The sequence below is a fragment of the Oncorhynchus mykiss genome, chromosome 25, assembly GCF_057628025.1.
Source record: "Oncorhynchus mykiss isolate SJ-2025 chromosome 25, ASM5762802v1, whole genome shotgun sequence".
Classification (NCBI taxonomy): Eukaryota; Metazoa; Chordata; class Actinopteri; order Salmoniformes; family Salmonidae; genus Oncorhynchus; species Oncorhynchus mykiss.
In genome coordinates this window covers 24174536-24197598 of record NC_143046.1, presented here as the reverse complement: position 1 = coordinate 24197598, position 23063 = coordinate 24174536, and the positions used below count along the sequence as shown (strand labels likewise).

Below are 23063 nucleotides of genomic sequence, written 5' to 3'. Positions count from 1 at the left end.
GAACTTTGCACGATAAATCGTAATAGTTTATCCAGACCATAGTAAACATGAAGTACACTTTATGGAGAAAGCCAATGGGTGTGCTGTCTGTCCACCGCCATGGAAGGTGAGGGCGCTCTGCCTTCCCCTCCTAAAACAGTGCACTGGTACCTCTCACTCTGCCCGTCACGTTGTGTACGGCGGCCTGACCCCCCATGAACCTGCGACTTCCTCTTTCTCAGATTTCATGGCGATCGGGAGAGAGGGAAGACCACCGACGCACGCAAACTGTCCAGACACCTCAACACGACTGAAAGACATTTCTTGGGGTAATTAATCCACCGCTCTTGCGTTACTAGGTTACCGGGGTAGCGAATGATGCGTGCATAACGTGCACGTTGTGGATATCCACGTTTCCCGGTGTTCTTGTGCTACTGCATTTCAGATATTCACATTGTAGCGCCATTCGCTGATAGCGAATCGGACGAAAATGGGCTCCCCTGTACGCATCTCTCACACGCAGTAGTATATCTAGCAAGCACGCTAACTTGCTATGCTAACCATCCAACCGTAGATTGATATGCTTGATAAAATAAACAAGCCATCAGAAGGTTGAGAACTTAAAGTGTATTTTTGGGATGGTTACAGGGCGTTTTGTTTAATTGAAATATGATTCCTATCGATCAGAATAATTTGTTTTTCTGGCACGGTTAGCTGCCTAGTTAGCTAATGTTCGTTAGTTGGCTAACTAGCTAACGTTCGCTAACTAGCCAGATGCGATAACGGCCGTTATCAGTAGCCATCTAGATAGCTAGTTAACTAGTTAGCATAGCGTATTCTGCAGAGTTTTGAAACTTTTAGCTAGTTGTTCAATTTTGAAGGGATAGTGAAATGTAGTTAGGCCTAAACTTTGGCAGCCACATGTGGTAATGGTTTTGGCTTGCGAAACACTGTATTCAATACTTTGTATCAATGATATCAAAACTGCCATTGTTTCCATAAACCGCACTGTCTGTTGATTACTTTGTGATGGGTTTCAAGATTTTTTATGCATATTCATTGCTACTTTTTACATATACGTACGTATTGGAATGTTGTCCCAACTTCTTAAACTTTGATTGTGATTCTTTGTAGCTAAGTGTTATTTAGTAGAGAATTATAGCTAACATTGTTCTCTGTTGGAGTCCAGTTTGTAGGCCTAGCCAAACTTGTACACATCACATTTACATTTTAGTAATTTAGCAGACATTCTTATCCAAAGTGAATTACAGGGACAATTAGGGTTATGTGCCTTGCTCAAGGGCACATCGGCATATTTCACCTAGTCAGCTCAGGAATTTGAACCAGCAACCATTCAGTTACTGGCCCAACCTCCTAAACCACTAGGTTACCACACACACACATATGTATGCCTACTTTATAAATTGTTAGACACCAGTCTTCATCAATCAGGGATCTAGGCCTAGCTACTGTTCAACAAACACTTTCTGTTATAAGGCCTCACATCTTTCTGCCAAACAACCCAAGCTACTCCATGTTTAGCACTCACATTTTTATATTGCTTAGGCCTAGACTAGTAGTGAGTGACTGATATGTTATTGAATTGAAGTAAGTTTGTTTGAGAAGGTGTGAGTGAAGAAGACCCTCTGATAACAAACTGTTTTGTCTCTGCTTGACAGTGAGATCTGAACAGACGTTGTGAGTTGCAGACAGAACAGACACTGAGTGGATTCTCCTGCTGGTAAGTCTGCCACTCCCCCATATGGTTATTCGTCTTTCCGTTTACGGCCTTGGTCAAATACTTTGAAGCTGCACCATTCCTTTGTCTGTCCTGATTAGGTAATCATTGGCTAAATCTCCTACTGAACACTTCTATCACTCGATAAAGGGCTTAGGGGCCAAGTGTTCGGTTTGAGATTCTGCCAGGATTTCACACTATTGGATAGGTGAAAGTAAGGGTTAAACTACATAGCTTTCACCAATCCAGTCATGTCAGAGCAGGTATAACCATTTGGAAGAGAAGAAGAATGTATGCATTTTCAAAGTACTGAAACAAGCCCTAGGTAAACCACAGAGGAAGCAGAAGGAAGAGTACACACTCACCAATACCACACTACATAGGCATGTGTTTGTCAGTTCCTTTAGTCATGGTTTCATTCATTTTCGTAATGTTATACATCACAAGTGTAGACACATGTATGCTACATTATTTTGTGTAAGAACATAGGCCTATCATCTGTTTAGTAGACGCCTCATCCTTAGGACCCTGTGTTATTGTAACGGCTTTAGCCTGCTAGGACTTGAAAGCACATTTCTACAACTAACCCGTTGAGGGTCCTATCCTGCAGCAGTAACTATCCCTTCCTCCCTGTCTCTCAAATTCAATTTCTGTCTAACTTTATTGGCACAAAAGGAGAAATCCAAGTGGCAGAAGAAATGCATTACAGCAGACATGACGAGTAGTCAAGTCTTTCACATTCTAACAGGTAACAACAACTCTGTCTCTCTTTCTCACCATCTCTGCAGGTGTTGCTCAGTGGGTAGTAGTGGTTTCTCGTGCTGGTGTCCTGTTGAAGAGCCTCCTTAGTGCTCTGTGCTGTTGTCTTGCTGTGTCCTGGGTTAGGACTGCCAGCCTATGGCTCTAATGGACAAGCACAAAGTCAAGCGGCAGAGACTTGACCGCATCTGTGAGGGTAAGGAGCCTTGAGAGACAGACAACGTCATACGTCTTACACACATTCAGGGTATTTGAATATTATGATTTCACAACTCGCTATAGTCATATTGCTACACCAACATCACACATTCATAATACAACATGTTTCTTTACAGTGCGCATACTGTGCTATCAGAACTTCCTCCAGACATGTCTTGATTGGGCTCAACGATGTGTGTGGTCTTTTAGAAAAATGATACCTGAAATTGGTTGAATGTATTGTCACATGCCTATGACTATAATCGCTGGCACTTGGTTTACATCAGCTGCTGATATGGGAAGTCTGTTATTAATGATTAGCCTATTGGTGTGAACAGTGGCAGGTAGGTTAGTGAAGGCATGGGTTTGGGACAGTTGGGGAGAGAGAGCACAATGCCCTTATCACACTTCCTGTTCCTGTTTGTGGGGATTTCAAGGGGGGTTAGTGGGTGGCCAAGCTGGTGCGTCTGAGCTGTGAGCCACGAGAAACTATGCCAAGGCAAGGTACAAATGATGACGATCTGTGACAGGCTAGAATACATGACTGGTTACATTAGGCTACATCATGATCAAGGTTTCTTTTGATAAAGACAGAAATTAACCGAAAAGTAGGAATGGGCATTTGAAATGATTTCACTATTAGAATAATATCCAGATCTTTTGGGGAGATATCCTAATAGTCGAAATACATGTTTGAAAGATTTTCAATGGAGACTTGCTCGTGTGACTGCGGAGAGAGGTGGTGTGCTGAGCTCTGCTTGTTTCAGCAGATGCAGAAAAGGAGCTTTGATTAGGAATCTCCCACTTCACTTGCTACACGTGCATCCTCTGACTGTAGCGCTGCTATGATTACACATGCATCCTCTGACTGTAGCGCTGCTATGATTACACATGCTTCCTCTGACTGTAGCGCTGCTATGATTACACATGCAGCCTCTGACTGTAGCGCTGCTATGATTACACATGCATCCTCTGACTGTAGCGCTGCTATGATTACACATGCATCCTCTGACTGTAGCGCTGCTATGATTACACATGCAGCCTCTGACTGTAGCGCTGCTATGATTACACATGCGTCCTCTGACTGTAGGGCTGCTATGATTACACATGCAGCCTCTGACTGTAGCGCTGCTATGATTACACATGCATCCTCTGACTGTAGCGCTGCTATGATTACACATGCATCCTCTGACTGTAGCGCTGCTATGATTACACATGCATCCTCTGACTGAAGCGCTGCTATGATTACACGTGCATCCTCTGACTGTACCGCTGCTATGATTACACATGCTTCCTCTGACTGTAGCGCTGCTATGATTACACATGCTTCCTCTGACTGTAGCGCTGCTATGATTACGCATGCAGCCTCTGACTGTAGCGCTGCTATGATTACACATGCAGCCTCTCTGACTGTAGCGCTGCTATGATTACGCATGCAGCCTCTGACTGTAGCGCTGCTATGATTACACATGCAGCCTCTCTGACTGTAGCGCTGCTATGATTACACGTGCATCCTCTGACTGTAGCGCTGCTATGATTACACATGCAGCCTCTCTGACTGTAGCGCTGCTATGATTACACATGCAGCCTCTGACTGAAGCGCTGCTATGATTACACATGCAGCCTCTGACTGTAGCGCTGCTATGATTACACATGCTTCCTCTGACTGTAGCGCTGCTATGATTACACATGCATCCTCTGACTGTAGCGCTGCTATGATTACACATGCATCCTCTGACTGTAGCGCTGCTATGATTACGCATGCAGCCTCTGACTGTAGCGCTGCTATGATTACACATGCTTCCTCTGACTGTAGCGCTGCTATGATTACACATGCAGCCTCTGACTGTAGCGCTGCTATGATGACACATGCAGCCTCTGACTAGCGCTTCTATGATTACACATGCATCCTCTGACTGTAGCGCTGCTATGATTACACATGCAGCCTCTGACTGTAGCGCTGCTATGATTACACATGCATCCTCTGACTGTAGCGCTGCTATGATTACACATGCAGCCTCTGACTAGCGCTGCTATGATTACACATGCATCCTCTGACTGTAGCGCTGCTATGATTACACATGCATCCTCTGACTGTAGCGCTGCTATGATGACACATGCAGCCTCTCTGACTGTAGCGCTGCTATGATTACACATGCAGCCTCTGACTAGCGCTGCTATGATTACACATGCATCCTCTGACTGTAGCGCTGCTATGATTACACATGCAGCCTCTGACTAGCGCTGCTATGATTACACATGCGTCCTCTGACTGTAGCGCTGCTATGATTACACATGCAGCCTCTGACTAGCGCTGCTATGATTACACATGCGTCCTCTGACTGTAGCGCTGCTATGATTACACATGCAGCCTCTCTGACTGTAGCGCTGCTATGATTACACATGCATCCTCTGACTGTAGCGCTGCTATGATTACACATGCAGCCTCTCTGACTAGCGCTGCTATGATGACACATGCAGCCTCTCTGACTGTAGCGCTGCTATGATTACACATGCATCCTCTGACTGTAGCGCTGCTATGATTACACATGCGTCCTCTGACTGTAGCGCTGCTATGATTACACATGCTTCCTCTGACTGTAGCGCTGCTATGATTACACATGCATCCTCTCTGACTGTAGCGCTGCTATGATTACACATGCATCCTCTGACTGTAGCGCTGCTATGATTACACATGCAGCCTCTGACTAGCGCTGCTATGATTACACATGCAGCCTCTGACTGTAGCGCTGCTATGATTACACATGCATCCTCTGACTGTAGCGCTGCTATGATTACACATGCAGCCTCTGACTAGCGCTGCTATGATTACACATGCAGCCTCTGACTGTAGCGCTGCTATGATGACACATGCAGCCTCTCTGACTGTAGCGCTGCTATGATTACACATGCATCCTCTGACTGTAGCGCTGCTATGATTACACATGCAGCCTCTGACTAGCGCTGCTATGATTACACATGCATCCTCTGACTGTAGCGCTGCTATGATCACCGACAATAACAACAAGCTACACGTGTAAAACGTGTGCTGGCTACCGGTGCGTTTTTCTGTTTTTATTGGGGGCACTCATAAAAACTGTGATTACGGTGTTGTTTTATTGAAATGTCAAATGTAATAGCCTACAATGATAGACCATGTAGCAATGTCTCAAATACTTGTATTACATTTTAGACAAAGCCTTTTCATTGGTAAAATAGCCATATATTTAAATATTTTTTAATGAATACTCTCACAAGTAATCGAATACTAACGCCTGTTCAGATGTTTAAATATTCTAATAACCGTGCCCATCCCTACCGTAAAGGTAGCATGGTGTTATTGTTATTTAATATAGTAATTATAAGTCATGCCAAGCCTAATTTGTAGTGTATACAAAAACAGACAAAAAGTCTCATTAAAGATGGTCCAGTTACCTTATTAAATTTTGGACATATTTGGCTTCTTTCTGGTTTGTACTGTCTATATTGTTGTACAAGGCTAAATAAGGTGCAAAATGCAGCTCTTGGGTGATGATAAAATGGAGGGAGTTGTCTGGAAGAGTCAGGTCCCCAGAGAGGAGTGAGAGGAGCAGGGTGAAGGGTCGTGGCTACAGGAAAACAGGCCAGCTCTCTCTTTAAAAAACAACAACAGCCTAACTGCCCCCAGCCCAGTCGCTGCCTGGCTATGCTAATGAAGTTAGTGCTGGTTGGCTGGCCCTCAATAGAGCTGCCCGTGATTGGAGCTGGGCGGTGGGGGAGGGACTGGGTGTGGATGACAGTAGGGTCCTAACCATCCAAGAACATTCTGACAGAGAGAGAGAGAGAGAGAAAGAACGAACGATAGATAGATAGATAGAGAGCGAGGTGAGAGAGAGAGGAAGACAGGCTGGTTAACTTCATAATGCAAGGTTAGGCTCCGTGTGTGTGTCGTAAAATGTGTGTGTGAAGGAGAGCTTGAAGATATGGGCTTGGGTGTGGTGTTGCCAACGAGTGTGTGTGTGTGCTGTTTCCTTTTTGCTTGGCGCGTCCTTGTAGCTGTTAAAGGAATTGAGCAACTGTGTGTCTGGCTGAAGGTAGGGTGGAGCAGCGCTACATTATTACCCTGCCCCTCCCTCTGCCCCTCCCCCTCACCTCTCCCTCACTCTGCTCTCTCACACTCCTCAAACCACAGGCAGAGGGAGGGAGAGAATGAATGAAGCGCTGACTGAATTGCATTGTGTGCTCGGCCATGCTTGTGCTCCATAGGCCTCGAGTATGCAAGGGTACTTTACGTGTGTGTGTGTTCTTGTTAACCAGTCATTGTGGATCCATTGTGATATCCAGCATGTGGACATTAAGATATGTAACCTTAATTTAACTAGGTCAGTTAAGAACAAATTATTTTTTACAATGATGCCTACCGGGGAACAGTGGGTTAACTTCCTTGTTCAGGGGCAGATCGACAGATTTTTACCATGTCAGCTCGGGGATTGGATCCACCAACACTCTAACCACTAGGCTACCTGCCGCCCCTCTAACCACTAGGCTACCTGCCGCCCCTCTAACCACTAGGCTACCTGCCGACCCTCTAACCGCTAGGCTACCTGCTCTAACCGCTAGGCTACCTCCTCTAACCACTAGGCTACCTGCTCTAACCACTAGGCTACCTGCTCTAACCACTAGGCTACCTGCTCTAACCACTAGGCTACCTGCTCTAACCACTAGGCTACCTGCTCTAACCACTAGGCTACCTGCTCTAACCACTAGGCTACCTGCTCTAACCACTAGGCTACCTGCTCTAACCACTAGGCTACCTGCTCTAACCACTAGGCTACCTGCTCTAACCACTAGGCTACCTGCTCTAACCACTAGGCTACCTGCTCTAACCACTAGGCTACCTGCTCTAACCACTAGGCTACCTGCTCTAACCACTAGGCTACCTGCTCTAACCACTAGGCTACCTGCTCTAACCACTAGGCTACCTGCTCTAACCACTAGGCTACCTCCTCTAACCACTAGGCTACCTCCTCTAACCACTAGGCTACCTGCTCTAACCACTAGGCTACCTGCTCTAACCACTAGGCTACCTCCTCTAACCACTAGGCTACCTCCTCTAACCACTAGGCTACCTGCTCTAACCACTAGGCTACCTCCTCTAACCACTAGGCTACCTCCTCTAACCACTAGGCTACCTCCTCTAACCACTAGGCTACCTCCTCTAACCACTAGGCTACCTGCTCTAACCACTAGGCTACCTCCTCTAACCACTAGGCTACCTCCTCTAACCACTAGGCTACCTGCTCTAACCACTAGGCTACCTGCTCTAACCACTAGGCTACCTCCTCTAACCACTAGGCTACCTGCTCTAACCACTAGGCTACCTGCTCTAACCACTAGGCTACCTGCTCTAACCACTAGGCTACCTCCTCTAACCACTAGGCTACCTGCTCTAACCACTAGGCTACCTGCTCTAACCACTAGGCTACCTCCTCTAACCACTAGGCTACCTGCTCTAACCACTAGGCTACCTGCTCTAACCACTAGGCTACCTGCTCTAACCACTAGGCTACCTGCTCTAACCACTAGGCTACCTCCTCTAACCACTAGGCTACCTCCTCTAACCACTAGGCTACCTCCTCTAACCACTAGGCTACCTGCTCTAACCACTAGGCTACCTCCTCTAACCACTAGGCTACCTGCTCTAACCACTAGGCTACCTGCTCTAACCACTAGGCTACCTGCTCTAACCACTAGGCTACCTGCTCTAACCACTAGGCTACCTCCTCTAACCACTAGGCTACCTGCTCTAACCACTAGGCTACCTCCTCTAACCACTAGGCTACCATAAAGGAAAATGCTTGATGTTTTTTAATGAGATGCAGATTCACGTTGTTATTAAGCCTCCTCAGCTAGACCCAGTTACATATTAGGGGGACGTGTTTGTGTGTGTGTTGGGAAATACTCCGACATCACAGGAAGCGTCCACAAATATTTGTCTTCCACCAGACCCCCCTCATTATGGCACGGAGTGTTTGTTTGGGCATGTCTGTCTGTGTGTCGGCCTTTGCATGGGTCCTTCCCTCTGTCCACGTGAATGCTCCAGTGAGACACACGCCCCCCCCAGACCATACACCTGTCATGCAGGGCAGAGAGTGTGTACGCACGTGTGTGGTGTGGATAGGGGGTGGTTCTGGTCTAGGGGCCAGGGGTGTGTACGCACGTGTGTGGTGTGGATAGGGGGTGGTTCTGGTCTAGGGGCCTGGGGTGTGTACGCACGTGTGGTGTGGCTAGGGGGTGGTTCTGGTCTAGGGGCCAGGGGTGTGTTTGTGTGTTACACTTTTCTGTGAGAGAGAAGGGCAGTTCATAATCAGTTCAGAGAGATGGAGAGGCAGAGAGAGCTAAGACTAGTGATGATGTTAGCTGACAGATTTCTCCCGTGGCCTTTACCAGATGTTAGGCTTGTGTTTGTCTGGCTTTGTCACATTCTGGCCACGAAGTGTTCATTTATTATTGAATATTTCCGTGCAGATGTAATTGCAGTAATGAATGGTGGTAGACGTACGCAGGATCACGCTGGACAAAAAGTCTGCGTTAATGGTGTGTGTGTACGGAACAGGAGTCACACTCGCCCTCCTCTCCACCCCTTGCTGGCACTGCAGCCAGCCAGATCCGCAAGCATCGTCATCCTCTACTCTGGACGGGGACAGGGGTGGTGTGTGTGTGTGTGTGTGTGTGTGTGTGTGTGTGTGTGTGTGTGTGTGTGTGTGTGTGTGTGTGTGTGTGTGTGTGTGTGTGTGTGTGTGTGTGTGTGTGTGTGTGTGTGTGTCATCATAGCGGGTGTGAGTGCATGGGCTTGGGGAGTTGAATGTATTGAGCTTGTAACAGTGTCCTCTTGAAGCCTCTATCTCTTTGGGATCTCAGATGCTCTCTTTGTAGCAGATTCAGTTCCATTATTATTATTATTATAATTACGTAACCATAGCAGCACACACACTGCTCAGTGCTCCCTCAGAGTGCTGGTGGTGACAAGACCCTGGCTATTTGTAGGGAGGACCGGAGATGTGGAGGGCGTTATGGGACTGACTTTGAGAGAAGTTGGACTTGTAGTAGTAGTCATGTTGATGGTCAGACTTGTTATACAGGTTGACTCTGGCTGGCCCCAGCACTGATGATGCCAGTGGCTATTGTCATGCCTGGTTGAGTTTGAAGGGACATTAATGGTGTGTGTTTTAATGGTCAGGGCAGTGGTGTGTTCAGGTTTAGAGCAGTGACTCATATTGCCCTTGTGCAGACTCCAGAAAGATTGTTGAATCACTAAGTTCAGTGGACCGTCACATCTGGAAGAAAGTGCTGCGGCGTTCTGTGTTTTCACTGTCACATATTCCCAAAGGAAGTCATTTTGTCTGGGCAAACAACCAACTCAAAATAGTGTTGCATGCTGCAACCAACCTAGCCAGCCATTGGAACCAAATCGGCATGTGAGAAGAATACAACATTTAGTGATGTTTCATAAAGCCAAATCATAGGTAACTGTCCTGTCTCCCCTGGCAGGCATCCGCCCCCCCATCCTGAACGGGCCCATGCATCCCCGGCCCCTGGTGGCCCTGCTGGACGGGCGTGACTGCACCATAGAGATGCCCATCCTGAAAGACGTGGCCACTGTGGCCTTCTGTGATGCCCAGTCCACCCAGGAGATCCATGAGAAGGTAGACACACACACACAGACACAGACATGGGACAAACACGTACGTACACACACACGCATGATAATATACTTGGTGTAAGCTTCCTGTTCATGTGGCTATAAGCAGCAGTTTCTGATGAAAAAAAAGAAACAGTTCTTCAAGACTACTTCCTGACTGCCAGCCATATGTTTAGTATCAATGAACTTTCCCTTAAAGACCGCGCCACTGTCCGCCCCACGGCCGGTGTTTTTGTTTTGTTGACGATGCAGCGCTGGGGAAGCGTTGTGCATCATGGAACTACATCAGCTGCTGTTCTATAGCACGTGAAATGATGTCTGGGGGGACAACTGTGTTGGATGTTGGCAGTAACTTCTTTGTTGTAATATGGCAAACGGACGTGGCTGTTTCACCATGAAGGATTCCAGCTTTACAGGGCTGTAGTAACAACTCTGTTTTCACCTGGACAACCAGCAGTATAGCTGTGTTAACTCTGTAGGTGTTGAACCAGGCTGTATTAATGTGTGTTAACTCTCTAGGTGTTGAACCAGGCTGTATTAATGTGTGTTAACTCTCTAGGTGTTGAACGAGGCGGTGGGGGCTCTGCTCTACCACACCATCACTCTCTCTAGAGACGACCTGGACAAGTTCAAAGGCCTCCGAGTCATCGTCAGGATCGGCAGCGGCTATGACAACGTCGACATCAAAGCCGCAGCTGAGCTGGGTGAGTCACGTACGGATGCACACACAGTATGCAGACAAACAGGTACACACGGATAAGTATTACACATCAACAGATACACAGACCACCACTTCTCTGGCCTTAGGCCTTCGCTATGTTCTGCCAATAGTGTACCTACTTCAGCCTTTACAACCTATCCCCCCCCCCCCCCAGGCATCGCGGTGTGTAACGTGCCGGCGTCGTCGGTGGAGGAGACGGCTGACACATCCTTGTGTCTGATCCTAAACCTGTACCGTCGGGTCACCTGGATGCACCAGGCCCTGAGGGAGGGCACCAGGGCCTCCAGCGTGGAGCAGATCAGGGAGGTAGCCGGCGACGCTGCCCGCATCCGGGGGGAGACGCTGGGCATCATCGGCCTGGGTAAGTGGGTGTATTGGGGGCAGGATATGTACGTTTATGGAGTTAGGAGGTCATGTAGAATGGGCAGATTTGGAGCAGCTGAATTTGGTCTAAGACTGGCCCTTTTTTTTAATCAACAATAGGGTCTGCCAGAGGCCCTGGAATTTGCTTTGGGTGCCTAAATTCCCCCACCAAAATACTCTAGGGAAAACAATTGTTAACCCTGTGTTGCCCTCTCTTTACAGGTCGTGTGGGCCAGGCGGTGGCTCTGCGGGCCAAGGCGTTTGGTTTCGGGGTGATCTTCTACGACCCATACCTGCCTGATGGTGTGGAGCGCTCCCTTGGCCTGCAGAGGATGGTTACCCTCCAGGACCTGCTCATCCACTCTGACTGTGTCTCTCTACACTGCAGCCTCAACGAACACAACCACCACCTCATCAATGACTTCACCATCAAACAGGTATTTTATTTTATTTCACCTTTATTTAACCAGGTAGGCAAGTTGAGAACAAGTTCTCATTTACAATTGCGACCTGGCCAAGATAAAGCAAAGCAGTTCGACACATACAACGACACAGAGTTACACATGGAGTAAAACAAACATACAGTCAATAATACAGTATAAACAAGTCTATATACGATGTGAGCAAATGAGGTGAGATAAGGGAGGTAAAGGCAAAAAGGCCATGGTGGCAAAGTAAATACAATATAGCAAGTAAAACACTGGAATGGTAGATTTGCAATGGGAGAATGTGCAAAGTAGAAATAAAAATAATGGGGTGCAAAGGAGCAAAATAAATAAATAAATAAAATACAGGTGGGAAAGAGGTAGTTGTTTGGGCTAAATTATAGGTGGGCTATGTACAGGTGCAGTAATCTGTGAGCTGCTCTGACAGTTGGTGCTAGTGAGGGAGATAAGTGTTTCCAGTTTCAGAGATTTTTGTAGTTCGTTCCAGTCATTGGCAGCAGAGAACTGGAAGGAGAGGCGGCCAAAGAAAGAATTGGTTTTGGGGGTGACTAGAGAGATATACCTGCTGGAGCGTGTGCTACAGGTGGGAGATGCAATGGTGACCAGCGAGCTGAGATAAGGGGGGACTTTACCTAGCAGGGTCTTGTAGATGACATGGAGCCAGTGGGTTTGGCGACGAGTATGAAGCGAGGGCCAGCCAACGAGAGCGTACAGGTCGCAATGGTGGGTAGTATATGGGGCTTTGGTGACAAAACGGATTGCACTGTGATAGACTGCATCCAATTTGTTGAGTAGGGTATTGGAGGCTATTTTGTAAATGACATCGCCAAAGTCGAGGATTGGTAGGATGGTCAGTTTTACAAGGGTATGTTTGGCAGCATGAGTGAAGGATGCTTTATTGCGAAATAGGAAGCCAATTCTAGATTTAACTTTGGATTGGAGATGTTTGATATGGGTCTGGAAGGAGAGTTTACAGTCTAACCAGACACCTAAGTATTTGTAGTCGTCCACGTATTCTAAGTCAGAGCCGTCCAGAGTAGTAATGTTGGACAGGCGGGTAGGTACAGGTAGCGATCGGTTGAAGAGCATGCATTTAGTTTTACTTGTATTTAAGAGCAATTGGAGGCCACGGAAGGAGAGTTGTATGGCATTGAAGCTTGCCTGGAGGGTTGTTAACACAGTGTCCAAAGAAGGGCCAGAAGTATACAGAATGGTGTCGTCTGCGTAGAGGTGGATCAGAGACTCACCAGCAGCAAGAGCGACCTCATTGATGTATACAGAGAAGCGAGTCGGTCCAAGAATTGAACCCTGTGGCACCCCCATAGAGACTGCCAGAGGTCCGGACAGCAGACCCTCCGATTTGACACTGAACTCTATCAGAGAAGTAGTTGGTGAACCAGGCGAGGCAATCATTTGAGAAACCAAGGCTGTCGAGTCTGCCGATGAGGATGTGGTGATTGACAGAGTCGAAAGCCTTGGCCAGATCAATGAATACGGCTGCACAGTAATGTTTCTTATCAATGGCGGTTAAGATATCATTTAGGACCTTGAGTGTGGCTGAGGTGCACCCATGACCAGCTCTGAAACCAGGTTGCATAGCAGAGAAGGTATGGTGAGATTCGAAATGGTCTGTAATCTGTTTGTTGACTTGGCTTTCGAAGACCTTAGAAAGGCATGGTAGGATAGATATAGGTCTGTAGCAGTTTGGGTCAAGAGTGTCACCCCCTTTGAAGAGGGGGATGACCGCAGCTGCTTTCCAATCTTTGGGAATCTCAGACGACACGAAAGAGAACAGGCTAGTAATAGGGGTGGCAACAATTTTGGCAGATAATTTTAGAAAGAAAGGGTCCAGATTGTCTAGGTATGCACAGGGCTCTAAAGGAAAAACTGTTATTTGGAAACACTGGTGCTCCCACTTAGGTTAGGAGCACCCTATTCTATTTAGGAGCACCCTATTCTATTTAGGAGCACCCTATTCTATTTAGGAGCACCCTGTTTTATTTAGGAGCACCCTATTCTATTTAGGAGCACCCTATTTTATTTAGGAGCACCCTATTCTATTTAGGAGCACCCTATTCTATTTAGGAGCACCCTATTCTATTTAGGAGCACCCTATTCTATTTAGGAGCACCCTATTCTATTTAGGAGCGCCCTATTCTATTTAGGAGCGCCCTATTCTATTTAGGAGCGCCCTGTTCTATTTAGGAGCACCCTGTTTTATTTAGGAGCACCCTATTCTATTTAGGAGCACCCTATTCTATTTAGGAGCACCCTTTTCTATTTAGGAGCACCCTTTTCTATTTAGGAGCACCCTTTTCTATTTAGGAGCACCCTTTTCTATTTAGGAGCACCCTGTTCTATTTAGGAGCACCCTGTTCTATTTAGGAGCACCCTTTTCTATTTAGGAGCACCCTGTTCTATTTAGGAGCACCCTGTTCTATTTAGGAGCACCCTGTTCTATTTAGGAGCACCCTATTCTATTTAGGAGCAGCAGAAAATGTTTGAATTGATTGTGATACTGCCTGTATTGTGCCTATATGAGTAGTATCTACTGTTGAAGCACATATTATGCCCTAGAAACTATGTAATACTGTAAAGATATTAGTTTGTTATAGAAGCTCAAATGTTGATACTGTCATTGAAATTACAAAGTAATTTGTAGCCACCAAAGAAAATAGTTGCCCTTTAGTTGAAACTATGTTAACTACTTTGAAGAATCTTAAATATAAAATATATACAAATTTGCAGACTACATGATTCCATATTTGTTATTTCATAGTTTTGATGTTTTCACTATTATTGTACAATGTATCAATAGTAAAATAAAGAAAAACCCTTGAATGAGTATGTGTCCAAACCTTTGACTGGTGCTGTATATTCATGACGTAGTACAGCCACTGTTAACATCAGGTGTATTAACTTTGATTACAATAGCAACATAGGACTTTGGAAATGTCTTTATAATTGCATGATAATGGAATTACAATATTCAAATATCTTTTAAGTAGTTGCTTTCTCAGATCTGTTTTAAAAAGTAGTAATTTTGTAGGATCTATATTCAAATGGTTTTTAAAAAGTAGTAGTTTTGTGGGATGTGTATTGAAATAGTAACTATATGTTCTGCAGAAAAAGGTGACTTTGCACAAAGTATAGTTGAAGTCTTGTCCTTATACTGGTGCAGTGAGTTTGAGTGTGTATTACTTTAACACTGTGTGTGTGGTCCCTCTGAAGATGCGTCAGGGAGCGTTCCTGGTGAACTCTGCACGGGGGGGTCTGGTGGATGAGAAGGCTCTGGCTCAGGCCCTGAAGGAAGGACGTATACGAGGAGCCGCGCTGGACGTCCACGAGACAGAGCCCTTCAGGTACACCCACGCACTGGCTGTTCAGCCGTTCCTCTCTAACCTTGACTCTCCCTCTTTCTTTCCTAAGGCTGTCCCCAACTAAAAAAAATCCTGGTATACCAAGAGTTGTCTGTTCTTTCGGCCACATGTTTTAACGTATAGTTTTCCATATATAAATTGCCGGGGTCAGACTTGCTGTTTAAAAAGAAAAGACAGCGATTGACTGTGTGACTTGCACCCATCATCTCTCTCCCTGCTGCAGTCAACAGCACAGTGTTTATCTCACTGTTCGTGTTGCTGAAGCTGCCACATAATTACAGCCATATCTGAGTGAAAGGTTATGGGAACAAAATCCCTCATTTGTTTATGAAATACATTCCCTATTCCCTCAACCCTTGTTCTCTTTATGTGACACATGTATGCATCGCATGCACGTGACCAACAGGGCCTGACCTATAGCATATCATAACCAATTTATTGATGTGATTATAACAAACTTCGAACACCATAACAGCAAAATGCAAAGGATGTGGCGAACTTGAAACGGGAGAATGTTTACTGGTTGCTCAGGAGGTAAAGAGGAAGTCAGATGTGTGGAATAAATGTGACTAGTTGTGGAAAATACTAGAGATCAAGAAAAAGAAGGTATGGAGAAAGCGCTGTGTGCCAAACAGCTGCTGTTAGATTAAAGTATTTCTGACCGTTTGGAACATTATAAACAACACTAAATACATTTGTAAGTGTACCAGAGAGTTTACTGTCCCCTTGGGGAAATTTTGTTGCAGTGTCATGTACACGTTTAAAATGGCGTTTAAATACAAAACAAGTTGACAATACAACTTTCATTACAGTTACAAAATAATAAAAAAAGGTGTCTAGCCTGCTGGGTCGATAGGAACATTAGCCCGAGCCATTTAGGAGGGATATCACACCTGCCACAAATGATTGTTTTATTTATTAAACCTTTAACCAGGCAAGTCGGTTAAGAACAAATTATTATTTTACAATGATGGTCTACCCCAGCCAAACCCTACCCTAACCGGGACGACGCTGTGCCGCCTTATGGGACTCCCGATCACAGCCGAGATCAAGAAAAAAGGAGCATTATTATTATAAATATAATTTTCCAGACAACTTGGAACACTGTAAACAACAGTAAATAAACACAATAGCATAGACGCTGTGCTCACTATAAAGTGTAAAGCCTTTATTACAGCAAGGCAAAGATTAAAACATGTTGTACTTGACTTGTCTACGCGTGAAGCTTGGCGCTCACGCAATCAGTAGGATATTAAACAGGCAACAGTAGCAGGAGCTGTCTTATTTCTGTATATATATATGGATGATTTATAAAGCCAGACACATTTAACAGTTAGGCCATTGATTGTAGACATAATTAAGTTGGGGTTTCCGCTCTCTTCACTATTCTTTGACAATAAGGCAAGGGCTGTTTTCTCATCTCCTCATTCTTCTGATATCTCAACACCAATATGGTGGCTAACTTGGCTATTATGCACATAGCAACATGGTCTAGAAATGTTGCCAATTCAACAGCGCACTGATGTGTTTCAGAACTGCGGACAGCAACCACTATCCAACGTATTAGAACACATTTGTAGTAAAATAATATAATTTTTATATGTGTTACACCATTGTTCTTATGTAATATAATCATATACAATTTCAGTAGCACGTCTTAGTGATGGACTGTACCATCCCCACAGCCTCCACCATGGATCAGTCCACTCAGACAGGGGTCTTGTACACCATGATATATATATATATATATATAATGCTACTGGTCGACTGAAGAAATCTCGGTCGACCACCATCATATTGACCAAACAATAGACCTGTTGACTAAATGGTGTCAGCCCTACTAACCCCCCCCCCCGTTGTAGTTTCTCACAGGGCCCTCTGAAAGATGCTCCCAACCTCATCTGTACCCCCCACACCTCCTGGTACAGTGAGCAGGCCTCCATCGAGGCCAGAGAGGAGGCTGCCAGGGAGGTGCGCCGTGCCATCACTGGTAAAACCAAGCCCTAACACTCAATCCTAATTTTGGATTATTCGTTTCCTGGTTATACATTGGTTACTAAATCATTTCAGTGGTTTTACATAGCTTGAATATGGCTGCATGTTTTGAGGTTCTGAAGTGGTGTGGTGTTCTGATATCTTAGGTCCACTCTAACCCCTTGACCCCATCTGTCTGTCCCCCGTCTGTATGTCTGTCCCCCGTCTGTATGTCTGTCCCCCCGTCTGTATGTCTGTCCCCCCGTCTGTATGTCTGTCCCCCGTCTGTATGTCTGTCCCCCCGTCTGTATGTCTGTCCCCCCCGTCTGTATGTCTCCCCCCCCCCCCGTCTGTATGTCTGTCCCCCCCGTCTGTATGTCTGTCCCCCCCGTCTGTATGTCTGTCCCCCCCGTCTGTATGTCTGTCCCCCCGTCTGTATGTCTGTCCCCCCGTCTGTATGTCTGTCCCCCCGTCTGTATGTCTGTCCCCCCGTCTGTATGTCTGTCCCCCCGTCTGTATGTCTGTCCCCCCGTCTGTATGTCTGTCCCTCCGTCTGTATGTCTGTCCCCCCGTCTGTATGTCTGTCCCCCCGTCTGTATGTCTGTCCCCCCGTCTGTATGTCTGTCCCACCCGTCTGTATGTCTGTCCCACCCGTCTGTATGTCTGTCCCACCCGTCTGTATGTCTGTCCCACCCGTCTGTATGTCTGTCCCCCCCGTCTGTATGTCTGTCCCCCCCGTCTGTATGACTGTCCCCCCCCCGTCTGTATGTCTGTCCCCCCCGTCTGTATGTCTGTCCCCCCCGTCTGTATGTCTGTCCCCCCCGTCTGTATGTCTGTCCCCCCCGTCTGTATGTCTGTCCCCCCGTCTGTATGTCTGTCCCCCCCGTCTGTATGTCTGTCCCCCCCGTCTGTATGTCTGTCCCACCCGTCTGTATGTCTGTCCCCCCCGTCTGTCCCCCCCGTCTGTATGTCTGTCCCCCCCGTCTGTATGTCTGTCCCACCCGTCTGTATGTCTGTCCCACCCGTCTGTATGTCTGTCCCACCCGTCTGTATGTCTGTCCCACCCGTCTGTATGTCTGTCCCCCCCCGTCTGTATGTCTGTCCCCCCCGTCTGTATGTCTGTCCCCCCCGTCTGTATGTCTGTCCCACCCGTCTGTATGTCTGTCCCACCCGTCTGTATGTCTGTCTGTATGTCTGTCCCCCCCGTCTGTATGTCTGTCCCCCGTCTGTATGTCTGTCCCCCGTCTGTATGTCTGTCCCACCCGTCTGTATGTCTGTCCCCCCCGTCTGTATGTCTGTCCCACCCGTCTGTACGTCTGTCCCCCCGTCTGTATGTCTGTCCCCCCGTCTGTACGTCTGTCCCACCCGTCTGTAGGTCTGTCCCCCCCGTCTGTATGTCTGTCCCCCCCGTCTGTATGTCTGTCCCCCCCGTCTGTATGTCTGTCCCCCCCGTCTGTATGTCTGTCCCCCCCGTCTGTATGTCTGTCCCCCCGTCTGTATGTCTGTCCCCCCGTCTGTATGTCTGTCCCCCCCCGTCTGTATGTCTGTCCCCCCCCGTCTGTATGTCTGTCCCCCCGTCTGTATGTCTGTCCCCCCCGTCTGTATGTCTGTCCCACCCGTCTGTATGTCTGTCCCAACACGACACCAAGCTTCTATTGGCCGATTCCTAGCCTGATCCGAGATATGTATCTGAAGACAAGTCAGCTAGCTTTAGCCAAGTTATCTAAAGCTAATCAGATCTGGGACCAGGCTATCTGATTCCTTGTCTGTCTGTCTGTTGGCTAGTGTAGGGATGAATAATGTCAGTGTGGAGCTGAAACCTTAACGAAGCATGTTAAATCTGTATGTCTGTCCCACCCGTCTGTATGTCTGTCCCACCCGTCTGTACGTCTGTCCCCCCGTCTATATGTCTGTCCCCCCGTCTGTACGTCTGTCTGTATGTCTGTCCCACCCGTCTGTATGTCTGTCCCACCCGTCTGTATGTCTGTCCCACCCGTCTGTATGTCTGTCCCCCCCGTCTGTATGTCTGTCCCACCCGTCTGTATGTCTGTCCCCCCGTCTGTCTGTATGTCTGTCTGTATGTCTGTCCCACCCGTCTGTGTGTCTGTCTGTGTTCTGTTAGGTCGTATTCCAGACAGTCTGAAGAACTGTGTGAATAAGGAGTATCTGATGGCAGCGTCACAGTGGCCCAGTATGGAGGTTGCGACAGTCCACCCCGAACTCAACATAGCCTCAGCATACAGGTGAGACCCCCAGCGGTTAAGGTGAGCATGGGAGAGGAGGACAACCAAGTCAGGAAGTGTCAGGATTATTTCATCAATTATCAATTGTATCTGAATATTCTATAGCATGTTGACCTCCTGATATACAAATCCTCTCTCTCTCCTCCATCTCGCTCTCTCCTCCATCTCTCTCTCTCCTCCATCTCGCTCTCTCCTCCATCTCTCTCTCTCCTCCATCTCTCTCTCTCCTCCATCTCTCTCTCTCCTCCATCTCTCTCTCTCCTCCATCTCGCTCTCTCCTCCATCTCGCTCTCTCCTCCGTCTCTCTCTCTCCCCCCGTCTCTCTCTCTCCCCCCATCTCTCTCTCTCCTCCATCTCTCTCTCTCCTCCATCTCTCTCTCTCCCCCATCTCTCTCTCTCCTCCATCTCTCTCTCTCCTCCATCTCTCTCTCTCCTCCATCTCTCTCTCTCCTCCATCTCTCTCTCTCCTCCATCTCGCTCTCTCCTCCATCTCTCTCTCTCCTCCATCTCTCTCTCTCCTCCATCTCGCTCTCTCCTCCATCTCGCTCTCTCCTCCATCTCTCTCTCCCCCCATCTCTCTCTCTCCTCCATCTCTCTCCTCCATCTCTCTCCTCCATCTCTCTCTCTCCTCCATCTCTCTCTCTCCTCCATCTCTCTCTCTCCTCCATCTCTCTCTCTCCTCCATCTCTCTCTCTCCTCCATCTCTCTCTCTCCTCCATCTCTCTCTCTCCTCCATCTCTCTCTCTCCCCCATCTCTCTCTCTCCCCCCATCTCTCTCTCTCCTCCATCTCTCTCTCTCCTCCATCTCGCTCTCTCCTCCATCTCTCTCTCTCCCCCCGTCTCTCTCTCTCCCCCCGTCTCTCTCTCTCCTCCATCTCTCTCTCTCCCCCGTCTCTCTCTCTCCCCCCATCTCTCTCCTCCATCTCTCTCTCTCCTCCATCTCTCTCTCTCCTCCATCTCTCTCTCTCCTCCATCTCTCTCTCTCCTCCATCTCTCTCTCTCCTCCATCTCGCTCTCTCCTCCATCTCTCTCTCTCTTTCCTCCATCTCTCTCTTTCCTCCATCTCTCTCTCTCCTCCATCTCTCTCTCTCCTCCATCTCTCTCTCTCCTCCATCTCTCTCTCTCCTCCATCTCGCTCTCTCCCCCGTCTCTCGCTCTCTCCCCCGGCTCTCTCTCTCTCCTTCATCTCTCTCTCTCCCCATCTCTCTCTCTCTCCCCCATCTCTCTCTCTCTCCCCCATCTCTCTCTCTCTCCTCCATCTCTCTCTCTCTCCCCCGTCTCTCTCTCTCTCCTTCATCTCTCTCTCTCCCCCATCTCGCTCTCTCCCCCGTCTCTCGCTCTCTCCCCCGGCTCTCTCTCTCTACTCCATCTCTCTCTCTCTCCCCCGTCTCTCTCTCTCTCCTTCATCTCTCCCCCGTCTCTCTCTCTCTCTCCCCCGTCTCTCTCTCCCCTGTCTCTCGCTCTCTCCTCCATCTCTCTCTCTCAGGTTTCCTGCAGGTCTGATAAGCGTGGCAGCAGGAGGTTTGACAGGGGCAGGTGCAGGGGTAGAGGCTCTGGCCCTGGCTCACGCCATCGCTCCTGTGTCCCATCCCCCCCACGCCCCATCGCCAGGGCAACCCAGCAAGGCTGAGGCAGACAGAGACATCTCCTCTGACCAATAGCACCCCAACATTCCTCCATCACCCCTGGAAACCAACAACCCACCCCCTCCCACCATTTTCATCATTACCACCAACCCTCCTCACCGACCTCAGGCAGATTTACACTGGGGTCCCGGTTTGATCCGGTTTCAGCTGGATCCTTCAAAACACAGTACCAGTCCAGGAGTGACCCGCCCGTCCACAACATGCCCCCTCTCCCCCCCCCCCCCCCCCCCCCCGGAACCTCTTCCTCGGACCTCCCTCAACCCCTCCCCCTTACCTCCATATCCCTCCACACCAACACACCTTCAGCAATAACTCTCTTCTCAAGGATTCAATAATTGGATTGGTATATTTCTTGAGTTGTATTTTTATTTTTTATTTTTTTGGTGAAAGCAATTATTTTTTTGCTGTTGATCTGTTATGATTGTAGGTGTTTTTGTTTTGAGTAGCATCTCTGCAGAGGCTGGACCGTGAGGCTAGCTGTTTTCTCCCTGGTTGTTTTGATCAGTGAGAGAGGTTTGGCCCATCTCGCTCTCTCTCTGACGTCTCTCTCTCTCTCAGACATCTCTCTCTCTCTGATCTCTGACATCTCTCTCTGACATGTCTTTCTCTGACATCTTTATCTGACATCTCTATCTGACCTCTCTCTCTCTCTCTCTCTGATCTCTCTCTCTCTCTGATCTCTCTCTCTCTCTGACCTCTCTCTCTGATCTCTCTCTCTGACCTCTCTCTCTCTGATCTCTCTCTCGCTCTCTGATCTCTCTCTCTCTCTCTGATCTCTCTCTCTCTCTGACCTCTCTCTCTCTCTCTCTCTCTCTCTCTCTCTCTCTCTGACCTCTCTCCTCTCTCTCTCTCTCTGACCTCTCTCTGACCTCTCTCTGACCTCTCTCTGATCTCTCTCTCTCTGACCTCTCTCTCTCTCTGATCTCTCTCTCTCTCTGATCTCTCTCTCTCTGATCTCTCTCTCTGATCTCTCTCTCTCTGATCTCTCTCTCTGATCTCTCTCTCTCTCTGACCTCTCTCTCTCTCTCTCTGACCTCTCTCCTCTCTCTCTCTCTCTGACCTCTCTCTCTCTCTGATCTCTCTCTCTCTGAGATCTCTCTCTCTCTGACATCTCTCTCTCTCTCTCTCTCTCTCTGATCCCTCTCTCTCTCTCTGATCTCTCTCTCTCTCTCTCTGATCTCTCTCTCTCTCTGACCTCTCTCTCTCTCTGACCTCTCTCCTCTCTCTCTCTCTCTGACCTCTCTCTCTCTCTCTCTGATCTCTCTCTCTCTGAGATCTCTCTCTCTCTGACATCTCTCTCTCTCTCTCTCTCTCTGATCTCTCTCTCTCTCTCTGACCTCTCTCTCTCTCTCTGACCTCTCTCTCTCTCTCTGACCTCTCTCTCATTTAAGATAATATGGAAAATGTGTACAACAATAAGACAACACGACACCAAGCTTCTATTGGCCGATTCCTAGCCTGATCCGAGATATGTATCTGAAGACAAGTCAGCTAGCTTTAGCCAAGTTATCTAAAGCTAATCAGATCTGGGACCAGGCTATCTGATTCCTTGTCTGTCTGTCTGTTGGCTAGTGTAGGGATGAATAATGTCAGTGTGGAGCTGAAACCTTAACGAAGCATGTTAAATCTGTCTCCACTGCCTCTGCTGCGTCAGACCCTTTCGGTCTGTCTGTCTTCTTCTTAAGATGGTGAAACCTCTCCTTCGGCAGGCGATAACTCGCTTCCCTGTTTTTACGTCCCCTTTTTATGATGTAATGGCCAGGCTCCTTTTTCCCCGCTCCAGTCACTTCCTGTTGAAAGGTCAGATGGATGGTGTCCTATGGATTCTGTATCATCACTTTACACATGGTCTTATACTCAACAGTTAGGTGAAGTGTTTGTTCTGTAAAGGAAGACCCCTGAAGCGGTGTGGAGCTTCAACATCATTTGACAACA

General features: G+C 47.7%; 1 protein-coding gene across 4 annotated transcripts; it reads left to right on the top strand.

Moving 5' to 3' along the window:
- The first annotated feature begins 49 nt into the window (after positions 1-49).
- On the top strand, positions 50-22491 carry LOC110504407 (C-terminal-binding protein 1). 4 transcript variants are annotated; one of them, XM_090219442.1, is made up of 11 exons: positions 50-308; positions 1659-1720; positions 2506-2672; positions 10205-10359; positions 10915-11059; positions 11231-11437; positions 11662-11876; positions 15117-15247; positions 17128-17255; positions 19362-19482; positions 20969-22491. In XM_090219442.1, the coding sequence occupies exons 3-11, from the start codon at positions 2615-2617 to the stop codon at positions 21141-21143; spliced, it is 1335 nt and encodes a 444-aa protein (XP_090075568.1). In that variant the 5' UTR covers positions 50-308; positions 1659-1720; positions 2506-2614; the 3' UTR covers positions 21144-22491. The 4 variants fall into 4 exon arrangements, with proteins under 4 accessions (XP_090075568.1, XP_090075570.1, XP_090075571.1 ...); XM_090219444.1 differs by having other exon boundaries at positions 109-308; positions 19362-19503; positions 20969-21350; XM_090219445.1 differs by lacking the exons at positions 50-308; positions 1659-1720; positions 2506-2672 and adding an exon at positions 6438-6582 and having other exon boundaries at positions 19362-19503; positions 20969-21350.
- Positions 22492-23063: the final 572 nt, after the last annotated feature.

What these genes read in the sequence shown, in the direction of transcription:
- LOC110504407 (XM_090219442.1), top strand. Translation starts at nt 2,615, where the DNA reads ATGGCTCTAATGGACAAGCACAAAGTCAAGCGGCAGAGACTTGACCGC. An exon ending in GCTGGGCATCATCGGCCTGG is followed by an intron (nt 11,438 to 11,661) that starts GTAAGTGGGTGT and finishes CTCTCTTTACAG; the next exon opens with GTCGTGTGGGCCAGGCGGTG. An exon ending in GGTGCGCCGTGCCATCACTG is followed by an intron (nt 17,256 to 19,361) that starts GTAAAACCAAGC and finishes GTGTTCTGTTAG; the next exon opens with GTCGTATTCCAGACAGTCTG.